This window comes from Mytilus californianus, unplaced genomic scaffold, assembly GCF_021869535.1.
Source record: "Mytilus californianus isolate M0D057914Y unplaced genomic scaffold, xbMytCali1.0.p SCAF_1, whole genome shotgun sequence".
NCBI classification, from domain to species: domain Eukaryota; kingdom Metazoa; phylum Mollusca; class Bivalvia; order Mytilida; family Mytilidae; genus Mytilus; species Mytilus californianus.
This window is the reverse complement of record NW_026262581.1, coordinates 130,738,982-130,754,484: the sequence shown is the minus strand read 5'-3', so window position 1 is coordinate 130,754,484 and position 15,503 is coordinate 130,738,982. Positions and strand designations below refer to the sequence as shown.

Genomic DNA, 15,503 nt, shown 5'->3' with positions numbered 1-15,503 from the left:
ATAACCCTAGAAAACATGTATTAGTTAAATGTAGAATAATAGGCACAATACCAATTAAAAGTCCTTGATTGAATGATTGCTGATAATGTTCAGTGGTAAATATTTCACAGATAGTTTAAACTAACAGTCATTGCAGTATTGAAATAAAACATGATGTAAAATTATAATTTTATTATAAAAAATATTTTGGGCATGAGGGCAACACATTATGTTACAGAAACTCACTGGCATCATTGAATGAAAAGCTGTCATGTAATCAGTACGAAATGACGCCATAATTATACTTAATAATCCGAGCAGTGCGCATGGCGCACAGTATTAATGCATAAGGATATTTTTTCTCGTGGCATATGATTCACTGGGAAAGAAGTCACCATAGAGGTATCTGAATACAAATGCCATGTACTACTACCATGCCTACTTGTCCCAGAGTACTTTAGCAAGCAGTTCCCCAGCGATATAGAATAACTTGTTTTTTCACGTGGTACCATTTTAGAGTTGATCTAGGTGAGCATAGACTGACGTGAAATAGAGCTGCTGAGCAATCGAGATGAGAGCTATTCCTTGTTAAAGTATGATGGCACTCTAACTACTCAGGAAAATTTTGGGAACAATAATATATTTGGCCAAAATCCATAATGAAATATGTAACATAATGTTGCCTGCCCAAGTTACGATATGGAGTACCCCAAAATTGAAGATGGCATGCCTGCTGAAGCCTTAAGTCTTGTGCATGAATTCGATAGTTAATTTGTGTTGTATTCACAAAGATACCATACACTTGCAAGAATATTTTTCTAAGTTAGTTAAAAAGAACTGGTTTTTAGCTATTCCTGTATATATAAAGATTTCAAATTAGTCATGATTACTAAAGGATTGGGGGCATTAAAGCCCATTTTTTGCAGCAGAAAATAAAGTTTTTGAGAACTATTTCAAATTTGCTATGTTTGTAAATGCATGTAGCTCATAAATATAAATGAATTTCACAAGATTTTTTATATTAGGACGTCACATTTTCTTCATAATATGCACCTTTTGGTGAAAACGAAGAAAACTGTTAAATGTATGCAGTTTTCCATCCATATTTTCTTTGTGGAAACTTGGTGTGCAGCCAAGAAACAACAAAATAATTTTAGAGAAGCTTTGTTAAAACATTTTACAAAATCTCATCAAATCTAAAGTTGTGTCTTGGGTGCTCACATACTTTTCCAGTGCAAAATATACATACAAGTTGATGTAAAACAAGAAAAATCCAGAAAATTTACAACATATAAAAACTTCTTCATCGTTTGTTGCCATGGTAAATAGTAAAATGTGAAATTTGTTTTTATTTTCAGTATTGAAAGGACAAATTAAAGAACCTGTACAGCAACTTTTCAATTTGCATTAATATTTGGGCAAAATAAGGGCCTTATCGACCCTGCTCTTTTCAATTTTCAGTACAATTCCACAATTTTTACATAAAGATTGTTTATAAAGGGAATTAATTTGTTATGTTCTTTTCAGCCTGAACCCCCACCATCACCTGGAATTGATCGTACTAATGATCCAGTTTATGATAATACCACAAATGTTGTGAGAGCTGTTATGACTTTTACAAAGGGACTTAACTCCATGAAACCAGAATTATACATTGACCATATCAAGGTTTGTCAATAAAGATATTCAATAAAGAAAGTAAAAATTCTACCACTGCATTTCATAGAACATTATTCTGATAATCATTTAATTTAAAACCTTAATTTAAAACCCAGATAAGATATTTTAGTGTTTGAAAAATTAAGTTTGAATATGAGATATTTTCCCTTTTTCCTTGGATGGAAAAATGGAATCTTATTGATGTTCAGTAATTTATATGCAGACGAGGATTTGCTCCAGGGATATCAGTAACCCTTCTTTAAAGCTATGTAAATAGTCTGAAATAATGGACACTTCAAAACTGAAATCGATATTAAACTTAAAAGCAGACAGTTAAGAAATGTATCCTTGTTCTCATTTTGTAATATTCTGGTAGAATTTGGTTCTTGAGTAATATTTGGTTTGGTTTACACTGGCTTCAAAATTTCATTATATATAAGCAGTAAAGTTTTGTTTTGAAATTAAATCTTAAACTTGGTTTGAATAATTAATCAGCAATAGGTATATAGAATGGTAAAATATGTTAATGGATGTTCCAGATTTATACAAATGAGTTGCATGGGAGGCACTTTTTTCAGACCCAACCACCCATGATGTATAAATTTCTTTTTATAATTCATCAAAAAATAAAAATGCAACCACCAACAATTAATTAATTTTGAGTGCCTCACATCCTCCCATGTGTTTAAACCTAGAACAGTCCTCATTAAAGAACCAATAATTTTCTATTTCAGCTTAACATAAATTTGTTAATGAATCCAGTTAGGGTATAAATGAAAATGTCATCAGATTTGTTTATAAAGTTTTTTTTTTATTTATATCTGACTTATATTTGTAAAATATTGACTTATTTAAAAACTGTCAATATGTTCTATTCATAGGTTGAATTCAGTTATGTATGTTATTTTAATCTTATTCTTGACATATTACAGGACATTGGACTTCAACTTCGTGGTTTATTAGCTTGTGTTGATGATTTTTTGCAACAAGTGCGACAAAAAGAATTTGAAGAGGTAATTTTTTATGAGACTGCTAGAGTAAAAGTCAATTTTCTAAGTATTCCTCTTATTAACAATGCCTCAATGATGAATAATAAATGACCTTACAAAAGCAGCTTAACAATGAACAAAGCCAAGTGACAGTGCTTCTGAAAAAAAATTATAAACGGTACTTTATACAAAACAAATATCCAATGGAATTACTACATATTGTCTCAGATTTATTTTTATGGGGCCTAGGTTGAAGTAGTCATGTTTGCCAAAAGTCATGCCTTCTTTTGCTAAAATGATAAATCTGTCAGTTTTAAAGTCTTATTGAAATTGTCAATAATCAAGGACAGTTAACTTTTCATAAATGGTTAAAAAAAACTTGTTTAGAAAACAGTTAAGTTCCATTTGTTTGCCTTAGCAAATCAATGTATTCACAAAGTTAACTTTGGAGAAATAAGCCACTGAAAATTACACTATAATATGTTCATTTGAATATTTAATCTTACATTTCCTTCATTCTGTAGGTACAGATGTCACAAAAGGTATTATCAACAGACATGGCTGCGTTAATAAGTTCGATGAAACTCGCCCAGCAGTATGCCTTGACCACTGTGGACTCTGAATACAGAAAAGGAATGCTCAAAGCTGCCCATGTATTGGCTGTTGACTCCAAAAATTTATTAGATGTTATTGATAAAACTAGATTGAAAAAAAGCTGATAGCTCACATATCTGGGCATTGTTTTAAATCTAATGACTTCATTATTGGACATTATTAAAATGTTATTATTCTGATTTTACTAAATATTTTTTATACTTAATTCTTATAATTAAAGTTGTAAATTTTCCATTTGAAATATGCTCAAATTTTGATCTTGTTTTAGCATAAACATACCACGGAAACTTTGGTTATTTTATTACTTGTCTCCAGTCTCCTATTTCTGACTTGACAGCTTTATCAAACAAGTCAAACAAGTTAAACAGGTTAAAAAATTTTACCAATACTTCTGAAACACAATATGCTATGACTTGTCAAAGTGTCATGGTTTGGTAAAGAACAAACAAATGTTTTGATAAGAGAATTTTCATTCCATGTCTATCTGCAATTTACATTAATTTAATTGTTAACAAAACAACAAAATTGATTTATTTATTCTTGAAAACTGTATTTTTAGCTTTACTTTTTAATAACAATATTTATTTTATGTACAAAAACACTATGGTGCTATTGTGTTTTGTTTGTCTTTTAGACATATCCCTGAGAGAAAACACTCCACAGCCTTTGCTTACTGTCCATATCTACAAAGATAGAAACAATTATTATTTGGTTGTGAAATGGAATAAGTGTCCTTGTTCTTTTATTATGTTGAGGCCAGGTTTCTTTAAGGGGTTTTGAGGATTTACACACTGTTTTTATTGAAGACTTTCAGAATCATGTTTTAGTATACGGTAGGTTTTTTTTTTAAATGTTTCAAAAAGTGTATTGTTAGCATCAAAGTATTCAATGTTAGATTATAATACTTCATATTCTGCTAATCATTCAATTTGCAGATACTGATTGATTCCATGGTAATCTTTCAGATAAAAATATTGTGATCAGAACATTGAATACCTAACCAATATTGCAAAGTTATTTCGAGTTTGATGTTGATATGGTCTCTGGCTGTTGTACAAACAATGACATTACCTATAATCCTTCAGTTTCTGAAATGGTAAAGCTACATTTTTTTATGATAACAGAATGTACAAATCTGCTCTTTTATTCTGTTTGCATTACAACAATAAAACTGCTAAAATACAGTGCAAGATATTTTTTGTAAATGACTGACAAATACCTTGATTTTCAAGTACACAGTAAATACCTTCAATTGTTTAAACTTCTTAACTTCTTCACAAGTCAAATAGTAATCTAGTTTTTTTTCTTTACCAGTTTTGTTAGTTAAATGGAAATGCATTTTTTATCAATGTTGCATCTTTCCTTTTTTCACAAAGTTTTGAATGAAAGAAGAAAATTAATGTTTGAATGTGATATAATAGTATATGTTAACAGATACACCTTGTTTTAATGTGTAAATATTGCTTGTAAAAGATATATAAATGTGGATGTGTGCAATATTTAGGTGATCTATATATTATTGAGTGTGATTGGTGTATAGAGAATAATTGATTGTAGATCTACTACAAGATAATATAACTACTCCATGACATACACATATGCATATTTAAAGCTTGCCTCTATTATATATATTGCTGTCATCTCCAATAGAATTGTAATATTAGATTATAAAGACCAAGGCATTTGTGAGTTTAAACCTTTGATAGTATTTGTATATTTAGTTTATCTTGTAAAAGAGAAGGTTGAGATAACTCAAATTGATTGATTGATTAATTGGTGTTTAACTCCACAAGATAACTCAAAGAAGTGAACACATTGCAATAAAGTTACTTCAATGTCTTTTGATAAGGTGACACTAAATTGTTAAAATTTGTATAACAAATAGCAATTTTGTAATATTCTTACAAGATCTGTTTATTATATTGTACATTATAATTACATTGTCACCTGGTTCATTCCTATGTTTTCGTTTACACATATATAAGTTAATTAGATTTGAATGCATATATTTCAGAAAAAAATAGGTTTTTTTTTTTAATTAAATGGTGACATTGTCCATCTGACGGTGTCATCTTTTTAATTCCAGATGAGTGTACATATCTTTAACAAATTCTATTTATAAAGTACCATTATTCCCACCAGTATTGTGTTTGTATAATGTAAATATCCATTTTGTAAAGTTCTCATATGTCTCATCAATAAATCTCACAGGAACAGTCATATACTACTTTGTTATTTTATTTAACAGGATTCTTGGTTCTCAAAGTATTGTTTTTGTCTTATTTTTTTGTGGACTATGATATTTTTTTTTTGGCTGTGTTGTTCTCAATCTTGAACTATGATTTTAATTAACACTTTTGGTATCTTCTTATATTTGTTTAAACTTTAATTCCAGGAAAGTAAGACATAGATATTGGTTTTCAGCATAAATGTCAACACCCTTGTTAGTTTGTGATAAGGTTACACAGCCAAGACACCTTTGTTTTTACAGATGCTTTAATGATGCCAGTGTGTTTATGTGACATTATTCTTATACATAGATTTTACTGCTACATAATTTGATGACTATTACAAGTTCTACAGTAGTATCTATATCTTGAAGAATTTAAACAAAATGTGGTCAAGTATTGTCATATTTTTTTCTGGAGATCCAAAAAACTTGTGGGTTTTTTTGTAGGAGACATACAATTTTTTTTTCTTGCCAACATAGACTAAATCAGAATAACAGAAAGGAAATTTGGTGACATTATTAAATTTCAACTAATAAAAACCAATAACAAAAGCACATTTAAAAATAACATTGGGTAGGATAAGTGCAAATCAATACATTTTGTTCTTGATAACAGAAAATATCAAACTTGTATTTCAGCTACAGTAGATTTAGAAATTATTGCGAGGTTTTTATAAATGCGAATAATGCAACCTGGTAACTATCAAAATAATAAAAACTTGTATTCTTATATTTGATATATATATATCTATACGGAAATTTTCCTGAATTCTCAATACTTAATCTTGCATTTTTGTCCATTCTTAAAAAATCGCAATAATTAATGCACACAAACATCTCTGAATTTACAGTCTATATAACACCCAACTCTAAACATACTAATTGTGAACGCTAATTTTCTTTAGAATAAATGTAAAACCAATAGTTAACTAGTCTGGTTTGTAAAAGCCCTCAAACCTACAGTTCTCATCTGATTTCTGACAAAAGTCCCAGAATGCTAGACATAGGGATAACTATCCAGCGGCGGTGATGTAAACTTAAGAAATGATTCTTTCATGCCATGCTCTATGCTCATTTTAACATGGGAAGACATTAAATTTGTCGATATCTTTATACCGTGTGTAAGCAAGGTGTAAAATGTTGACAAAAATAATGCCTTTTGGTTTGCACTCCGTCCGTCCATCAGTCCGGCAAATCAGTTTTCCACACTTTTTTTTCGTCATGTGTGAACATATTGATTTGATAATTGGTATATAGTTTTATCATGACAAGTTACAGACCAAGTTCAAATTTTGTTGCGGTCTGATGATTTTGTGCACAGTTATGGTCCTTGGACTCAGAAAATTCACTCAAATAATCAGTTTTCTTCACTTTTTTTCGTCACTTGAAGATATGGATTTGATAATTGGTATATAGTTTTATCATGCCAAGTTACAGATCAAGTTTGAATTTCCGTTCGGATGATTTTGTGCAGAGCAATGGTCCTTGGAATTAGAAAATTCACTTAAATAATAAGTTTTCCACACTTTTTTTCGCCATGCTTAAAGATATTGACTTGATATTTGTTATATGTTTTACACCATGACAAGTTATAGATCAAGTTAGCATATTGTTCCAGTACAATGAATTTTTAACCGGTAGGGGACTATGTATTGCCATGCAATACTCTCAGAATGCTTGTTTAGATTCTGATAGGAAAATTTAGAACTTTTGTATTTCCAAGCAGACCTATAATATGCATTCGAAAGGCATCCATTTTGATTTGATGAAGTCAAAATGTTATTGAAAATCAACTGTTCGACGATAAAAAAATGAACAGATACATGTAAACTTACTATTAGAATGATTTCATTTAATTTCCTAATGAGAAACACCAACACAAATGTCCATTTTGATTTCCGGTGTTGTTCAAAACACAGCTGATGTTGCAATTTCAATTGTGACGTCAATCACGTGCAGCCCACATTTTATTGGAATTAGAACATGGCTTTGTTTCCAAAGCTTAAAAAGAACGTCATATTAGAATATTTGTATAAAGCTTTATATTTCAGAAGGTAGAGGACCTGGATCCTTCATACCTTGTATGCAGATACCTTATGTTACGAAGTTTTCGTCTGTCATATGTCCATTGTCCTTGACCTCATTTTCATGGTTCAGTGACTGCTTGAAAAAAAATTATAGATTTTTTGTCATTTGAATTTCTCACTTATTGTCCACCGTGCAATGCGTTGCATTGGGAAATAGAAATACCAGGCGTCCATCCATCTGTCTATCTGTCCGATCTTGTTAGCGCTCTCACATGTACAACTCTTGCCAGATTTTTATAAGACTAATATCATAGGTTTATATCAGCAATGTCTCAGACAAGTTTGAAAATCAGTGCCGATGAATTATTTTTATAAGAGTTATGCCCCTTAAAAATATTAATCATATGGAAATTTGCATTGTAAGTGCTCTCACATTTACAATTTTTGCCAGATTTTTATCAAATTCATATCATAATATCAGCAATGTCATGGACAATTTCGAAAATAATTGCCGATAAAATATTTTTAATGAAATCTGCCCCTTGGAAATTTTAAGTATATCAGAAATTGCTCTCAAGTCTTCAACTCTCTAAGATAATTTTAAAAAGTTTAAAAAAATTTTTTTTAAGTTATTGACCTTAAACAGATAAAATATGTGCAACGGGGGACATTTGAACTCTGTCATTAATATGAGTTTCCTTGCAACGTCTACACATCGGTCGAACTGAATTCACCTGACCTTAACTGCATTTTATGTAGCAGTGATTAAGGTTAAAGTTATGTGATTAGGTCCTTTTCTCAGATGCTATAAACAGTAGGTCAACTAGGTGATGTATGGAACGATTGTAAGGGGTACATGTCAGTCTGGCAGGTTCCATCTAACCTTGACCTCTGTTTCATGGTTCATTGGTCAATGTTAAGTAATTGTGTTTTGGTCAGTTTTTATTCGACCGCAAATTTTGGTTTCCGGACAATAACTTTAGTTTAAGTTAATGGATCTCTATGAAATTTTACCAGAAGGTTCAATACCACAAAAGGGAAGGTTGGGATTGATTTTGGGGGTTATGGTACCAACAGTTTAGGAATAAGGGGCCAAAAACAAGCATTTTTGTAGTTTCCGGACAATAACTTGTGTGTAAGTGTATGGATCTCTCTGAAATTGTACCACAAGGTTCCATATTACAAAGGGAAGGCTGGGATTGAGTTTGGGGGTAATCGCCCCAAACATTCAGGAATTTGGGGCAAAAAAGGGGCCAAAAACAAGCATTTTTCTAGTTTCCAGACAATAACTTGTGTTTAAGTGTATGGATCTCTCTGAAATTGTACTACAAGGTTCCATACCACAAAGGAAAGGCTGGGATTGAGTTTGGTGTAAATTGCCCCAAACGTTTAGAAATAAGGGGCAAAAAACAAGCATTTTTCAAGTTTCCAGATGATAACTTGTGTTAAAGTTTATGAAACTCTGAAATTGTACATTTTTCCTGCAAAGAAAGTAATCTTCACCAATTCAATAAAAATTGGGGGGGGAATTTTTTTATGCCTCCTGCTGTAGCGGAGTGGGCATTAAGTTTTACCCTTGTCCGTCTGTACGTACATCTGTACGTCTCAAAATTGGTTTCCATTCCATGGAAAAATTGCAAAATTTTTATTTTCTTCTAAATATCAAGTAATTTTTAAAATTGGAGTTATCTTCCTTTGTCCATGATTATAGTTGAATCAACTACAATCAATGCTTTATACAATGCAATGTTTGATTATGACTTCCACTGATAAAACACAGATCAAGTTGAATTTGGGTAGTGTCACTTTAACCGTTATTGAGTTATGCCCCTTTATAAATCGAAAGATTGCAAAAATTTTAGTTTCCATTCTGTAACTTAAGTTTGCCCCAACCAAACATTATGAAACCTATACACAATATTCATTACCACAAAACTAAGATCAAGTACAAATTTTTTGTTTCCGTTTTCTAACTTTAGTTTGCCTCAACCAAATGTTATGAAACTTATACACAATGCTTATTACTACATAATACAGATTAAGTACGAAATTTGGTGGCGACACTTTTACCATTCTTGAGTTATGTCCCTTTATAAACATAAAAGTTGCTGAATTTTTTAGTTTGTCTCAACCAAATGTTATAAAACTTATACACAACCGTTCTAGAGTTATGCATGTTTACATATAGAAAAATTGCTGAATTTTTAGTTTCTGTTCTCTACTTAAGTTAGCCTCAACCAAATGTTATGAGACTTACACACAATGCTTATTACCACAAAACTCCGATCAAGTTCAAATTTGGGTAGCGTCACTTTTACCATTCTTCAGTTATGTCCCTTTATAACTATATGATATGCAAGCAGGGGCATCATCTGTGTCCACATGTGGACACTATCCACATTTATTTTCTAAAAGATTTTTCAAAATTTCAAATTTTTTCAAAAAAATTTTTTATTGTGGAGGGGGACAAATTTTTTGGGTGGATTATTTTTTTTTCATAATTTTTTGGGTTTTTTTTCCAAACATTTTCCATTTTTACATTGATTATTTCTGATTTATATATAAAAGCAACAAATACTGATATGGCAGGAGATACACACCAAACAGGGTGTGTAAATTATTATATATAACAGACTAACTAAGTATTGTGCAACAGCACAGTATTGCGCAATAGAGATCCAAAGGGTCCAAAATTAGACTTTGTTTGATTTCATCAAAAACTGAATTATTGCGGCTCTATGATATGGCTGAATCTTATTGTGCATTTAGATTTTTATTTTGGGCCCTGTTTTCAAATCAGTCCATATTAAGATTTGAAGAGTCCAAAATTAAACTTTGTTTGATTTCAACTAAAATTTAAATTTTTGGTGTTTTTTTATATGCTGAATCTTACCATGTTGTTAGATTTTGGATATCGGACAACTAGGTCAATTAAATGTTCCATTTCAAATTTTTAAGATCTTTGACCACATTTATTTTGTGTCAGAAACCTATATTATGTCAAAATTTGATCACAATCCAAATTCAGACAGTATCAAGCTTGAATATTGTGTCCAAACTTGCCCCAACTGTTCAGGCTTCGACCTCTGTGGTCATATCAGTCTGCGCTCGGCGAAACATTTTATTACAAATACTATAAGCAGTAGGTCAACCATATAAGTGTATGGAATGAGTGTAAAGTGTACATGACGGTCTGGTAGGTATCATCTGATCTTGACCTCATTTTCGTGTCTGGCAGGTAGAATCTGACCTTGACCTGATTTTCATGGCTCATTGGTCAAAGTGGGGTTTTTATCAGGCCTGCGACTTCTGTCGCAGAAAGCAAGACATAGAGATAGTGTCCCGGTGGCGGCAGTGACGGCGGCAGCGTTAACAAACTTCTAAAAAACTTAATATTTCAGAAGGTAGAAGACCTGCATCCTTCATACTTTGTATATAGATGCCTTATGATATGAAATTTCCGTCTGTCATATGTTCATTGTCCTTAACTTCATTTTCATGGTTCAGTGACTACTTGGAAAAAAAGTTCAGATTTTTAGTATTCCTAATTTCTCTCTTATTATGAGTAATAGGATAACTATAATTGGTATGTGCGTACCTTGCAAGGTCATCATGCCTGTCAGACAGTTTTCACTTGACCTCGACCTCATTTCAGGGATCAGTGAACAAGGTTAAGTTTTCCTGGTCAAGTCCATATCTTAGATACTATAAGCAAATGGTCTACTATATTTGATAAATGCAATAATTGTAAGGTGTACAGGTCTAACAGGCAGGTGTCCATGAACTACACCTCATTTTCATGGTTCAGTGGTTAAAGTTAAGTTTTTGTGTTTTGGTCTGTTTTTCTAATACTGTATGCAATAGGTCAACTATATTTGGTGTATGAAAATATTTAAGATGTACATGTCAGTCTGGCAGGTTTTATTTAACCTTGACCTTATTTTTACGGTTCACTGCTCAATGTTAAGTTTTGTGTTTTGGTCTGTTTTTCTAATACTATGAGCAATATGTCAACTATATTTGGTGAATGGAATGATTGTAAGGTGTATAAGTCTGTCTGGCAGTTAGTATCTGAACTTGACCTCATTTTCATGGTTCATTGATCAATGATAAGTTTTCCTGGTTAAGTTTGTTTCTAAGATACTATATGCAATAGGTCAACTATATTTAAAGCATGTAATGATTGTAAGGTGTACATGTCTGTCTGGCAGGATTCATCTGGCCATGACCTCATTTTCATGGTTTATTGATCAATGTCAAGTTTTCCTGGTTAAGTTTGATTCTTAGATACTATATGCAATAGGTCAACTATATTCAAATAAAATTGACAATAGGTCAACTATATTTAAAGCATGTAATGATTGAAAGATGTACATGTTTGTCTGGCAGGGTTCATCTGATCTTGACCTCATATTCATGGTTCATTGATCAATGTTAAGTTTTCCTGGTTTAGTTTGTTTCTTAAATACTTAGAAGTTGATAAGCAATGAAACTGAAGCCATGTGACATGGTAAAGCATGCTGACATGAAGCCATATAATAAATTTCATGAAAGTTGTAGTTCACTAGAAAAATGCAACGAAAATTCCATACCTAGCCATAGGTCAACTATATTTGGTGAATGGAATAATTTTAAGGTGAACATGTCTGTTTTACAGGATTTATCTGACCTTAACCTCATTAAGAAATGATAAGTTTATGTGATATTTGTAGTAAAACTTTTACCTTTTAGACTTTCATTATGAAATCAATGGTCAGTAAAACAGGTGAGATATTTCAGTGTGTGCACTCGTGATTAAAAAATGTAAAAAGTTTAACATCAGCAAAATTTTGTATTAAGATTGATTGAGAAGGTGTAGGTGTTGAATTATGAGTGAGTTATGCTCCTTGGAAGTGTAAATAATTTGGAAATCAACATTGTAAGCACCATATATCAACCTTAATGTAATTTACATCATCAATATCTCTAAAGATTTCAAAAAACAGTAATTTGTTAAAGGTAATTACTGTGACTTTACTGTAAGTGTTGCTCTCAACCTATTGCAGTTCATTCAAAATTTATAATAATTATTATTCCACTGTTTAAACATATTGATAGTTTAATCAATATTTGATTGGTTAAGACTATCCCACGTGTCATTGAACAAATCTTCATATTCCATTCTGAGGATCATATCCCCTCTGAAATGTCTGGATTACTTCGTGCGACCATAGATATAATAGCATCTATGGTGCGACGTTACGCGCGGTTAATGTACATAACGTTTTGAACTTAACGATAGCAAAAATCATTATCATGTTCAAATTTATTTCAGACGATAAAACAAAAAGACTTATAATTAAATTTTGATCCTTACTGTTTATCAATGGGTATGTAGTGTTTAGTTTGACTTACAAAAACAAGCGGATATTAAGAACAAAAATGTATGCAAAATAATATTTAATGTATTGATAGTAAACAAAGCATAGGCAGTGGGATAAAACATTCATTTCCCTTTGCCTCGGGAGATATGAAGATTTGCTCACCCTCGAAAAATCATATTTCTCTCGAGCAGAGCCCCCGTGAAATATGAATATTCTTGGGTGAACAAATCTTCATATCTCCCTCCGGCACGGGAAATAAATGTATAATATTTATCTCCTTTCGAATGACTATTAACAATAGCAATGATATATATAGAAATATTCAGCAATATTTTCTTCATAGCACTAAAGTGGCATTAAAGTCTTATATGCTACTGGATGTGTTTTACGACCTTGACTGGATATACATCCCTCGCACGGTCGGCTCGGTGCCCGAAGGCGTTTGGTGAGCGTTTAAATAATTTTGTGCCATCGGTCAGGAACAGGTGGAGGACGCCATTTTGGTAGGCCGCCATCTTGGTTTTGTGAGTTGTTTTGGTTTTTCTTTTGTTGACTATTTTGATGTTATGTCTTCACAACGGCTGCTTTCAGGGCCAGATTGGTCAGCTTGGCAGCCCGCTAACCTCGATGATAGAGTACTGGTAGATGAGTCTCGGACGTAGTATTAACGATGACAGGAAGCATTATCAGGACCAAAGTCGTGAGACAGTGAAATGGTGGTCCATCATCTAACACCTAGGATACAGCCCTCGGACGTCACTCGGCATACCACTCCCCCATCCATAATGGGTTTTGGAGTGTATGTTGACGCGGGAATTAGCCCTACGCGGATTATAGCCTAACGTAGTCTGTACAGCGTTGGATTGGTTTCTGTCATCGAAAGTAGTAAGTCGTTGATCCATCTAACAGTAAACCCTCACCGAAGATAGCGGGTAAAGGAGAGCTGACCCAGCACGTCCGTTCAGTTGTAATGACTGAGACGTGACTGAGTAATGGATTCCAATGAATATGTATTATATGATTGTAAGGGAGCAACCATTTAACATCAAGGAGGGGTTATGGTTTTTGTCTGAGTCAGAAAATTTAACATTATAAGGTATGGGGAAAATCTGGATTCAGAAATTTTTTTTTTGTCATCTGCTTGACCACAATATTTTTTTCATCAAATTGGGGATCAGAATACTTTTTTAGGAAAAAATTATAACCCCCCCACCCCCACCCCCTTGAAGTTAAATGGTCGTTCCCTAACTATGCTTTATTTTATCACCTTGCACTTTGATGACTTGACTGGTTTTCTACATCTGTTGGTTAAAATTTCTGACCAGTTGAACAGTTTGGTTTGATAAAACAAATTGCAATTCGGTCAATTTTGAATGAACTGCAATAGATTGAGAGCAACACTTCCATTCAAGTCACACTAATATAGAAAATTAACATTGTAAGCACTCTCATTTTTGTTTAATCAAAGGTTTATTCATTCAAGCGAAAATATTTTGAAAGAGTTTGAAAATCAACACAAATCAACCAATTTTTGGATGAGTATAATGCCCCTTTTAAATGTACACATTACGGAAAAATCAACATCGTATGTGCACTTGCGCCAATATTTCTTAATGAAGTTTAGTATCAGCCACATCTTATATGAGATTTTTGTTAAAGGTTTCGATCAGCAATATCTCTGACAAATTGGAAAGCAACCTGGTTAAAAGAAGGCGGAAGATACCAAAGGTGTAATTAAACTCATTCGACAACAAACTGAAAACCCAGTGGCAAAAAAAAATCGAAAAACAATGAAAAGTATAACAAAAATACCGAACTCAAAGGCAAATTCAAAAGGGGGAAGACCATAAACAAACAACAGTCTACAAAACATAACATATAAAACGGAAGACTTGGAAACACAAACTCTGCCAAAATATGGGATGATCTCAGGTACTCAAGGAGGGTTAGCAAATCCTGCTCCTCATGTGGCAGTCGTGTTGATGATGAAAGTACAAATTCGGTGTTTAGTCTCATTCAGTGATGTTCAAATTCGAGGGAAAAAAAATTGGATAGTGGTTACAATATTTGGAACATATCGAGCGCCAACTGTGAAAAAGATAGTCCATAAAAGACAACCAACTCGTGATAGAGTCCATAAAATTTTCATCCATCAGTATTATTTAAAGCGAAATTAAAAAGTAGCATACACATATTATTTTTTTAAGGAGTTATGCCCTTTTAAAATATATGCGTGACTCATCCAATATGGTGTCGGGTTTAGATGTAAGGTGCCCAATATTTCAAGCAGACTGGTATTAAATTCAATCTCATTTATCATATTTCCCATTGGATTGTAAGTTCTACTTTTGTTCATTGTTGTTTTTTTCTGCAGAATTCTTTTTTGATGATTCTTTGGAAATAGACACCTTGATCTGAGTGTAATTGCTTTGAAAACCATTAAATTAGTATAAAATGATTGTGTAATGCCTTTACGGTGGTTCTTTCCCTTTAATACATTGTTGGTACGACCAAAGCATACTTTGTAATTTGATCGGTAATGACTGACATATTTTCGTATCCTCCCTTTGATCTCTCTAACAGTAAGTCGTCCATTCCGACCAAAGCATACGTTTGAAGTCTTTTTCTGTAACGAAAAAGG

At 32.3% G+C, this 15,503-nt stretch overlaps 1 protein-coding gene across 10 annotated transcripts in view; it reads left to right on the top strand.

The window, feature by feature from the left end:
- The window catches only part of LOC127734144 (focal adhesion kinase 1-like), a 79,052-nt gene extending 73,590 nt beyond the window's left edge, over positions 1 to 5,462 (top strand). For all 10 annotated transcript variants that reach the window (XM_052243891.1, XM_052243899.1, XM_052243908.1 and 7 more), the window contains 3 exons: positions 1,507 to 1,647; positions 2,571 to 2,651; positions 3,152 to 5,462. In XM_052243891.1, coding sequence (XP_052099851.1) covers positions 1,507 to 1,647; positions 2,571 to 2,651; positions 3,152 to 3,346 — 417 coding nt within the window. In that variant the 3' untranslated portion in view covers positions 3,347 to 5,462. The remainder of the gene's footprint in view (positions 1 to 1,506; positions 1,648 to 2,570; positions 2,652 to 3,151) is intronic.
- The last annotated feature ends 10,041 nt before the right edge of the window (positions 5,463 to 15,503 follow it).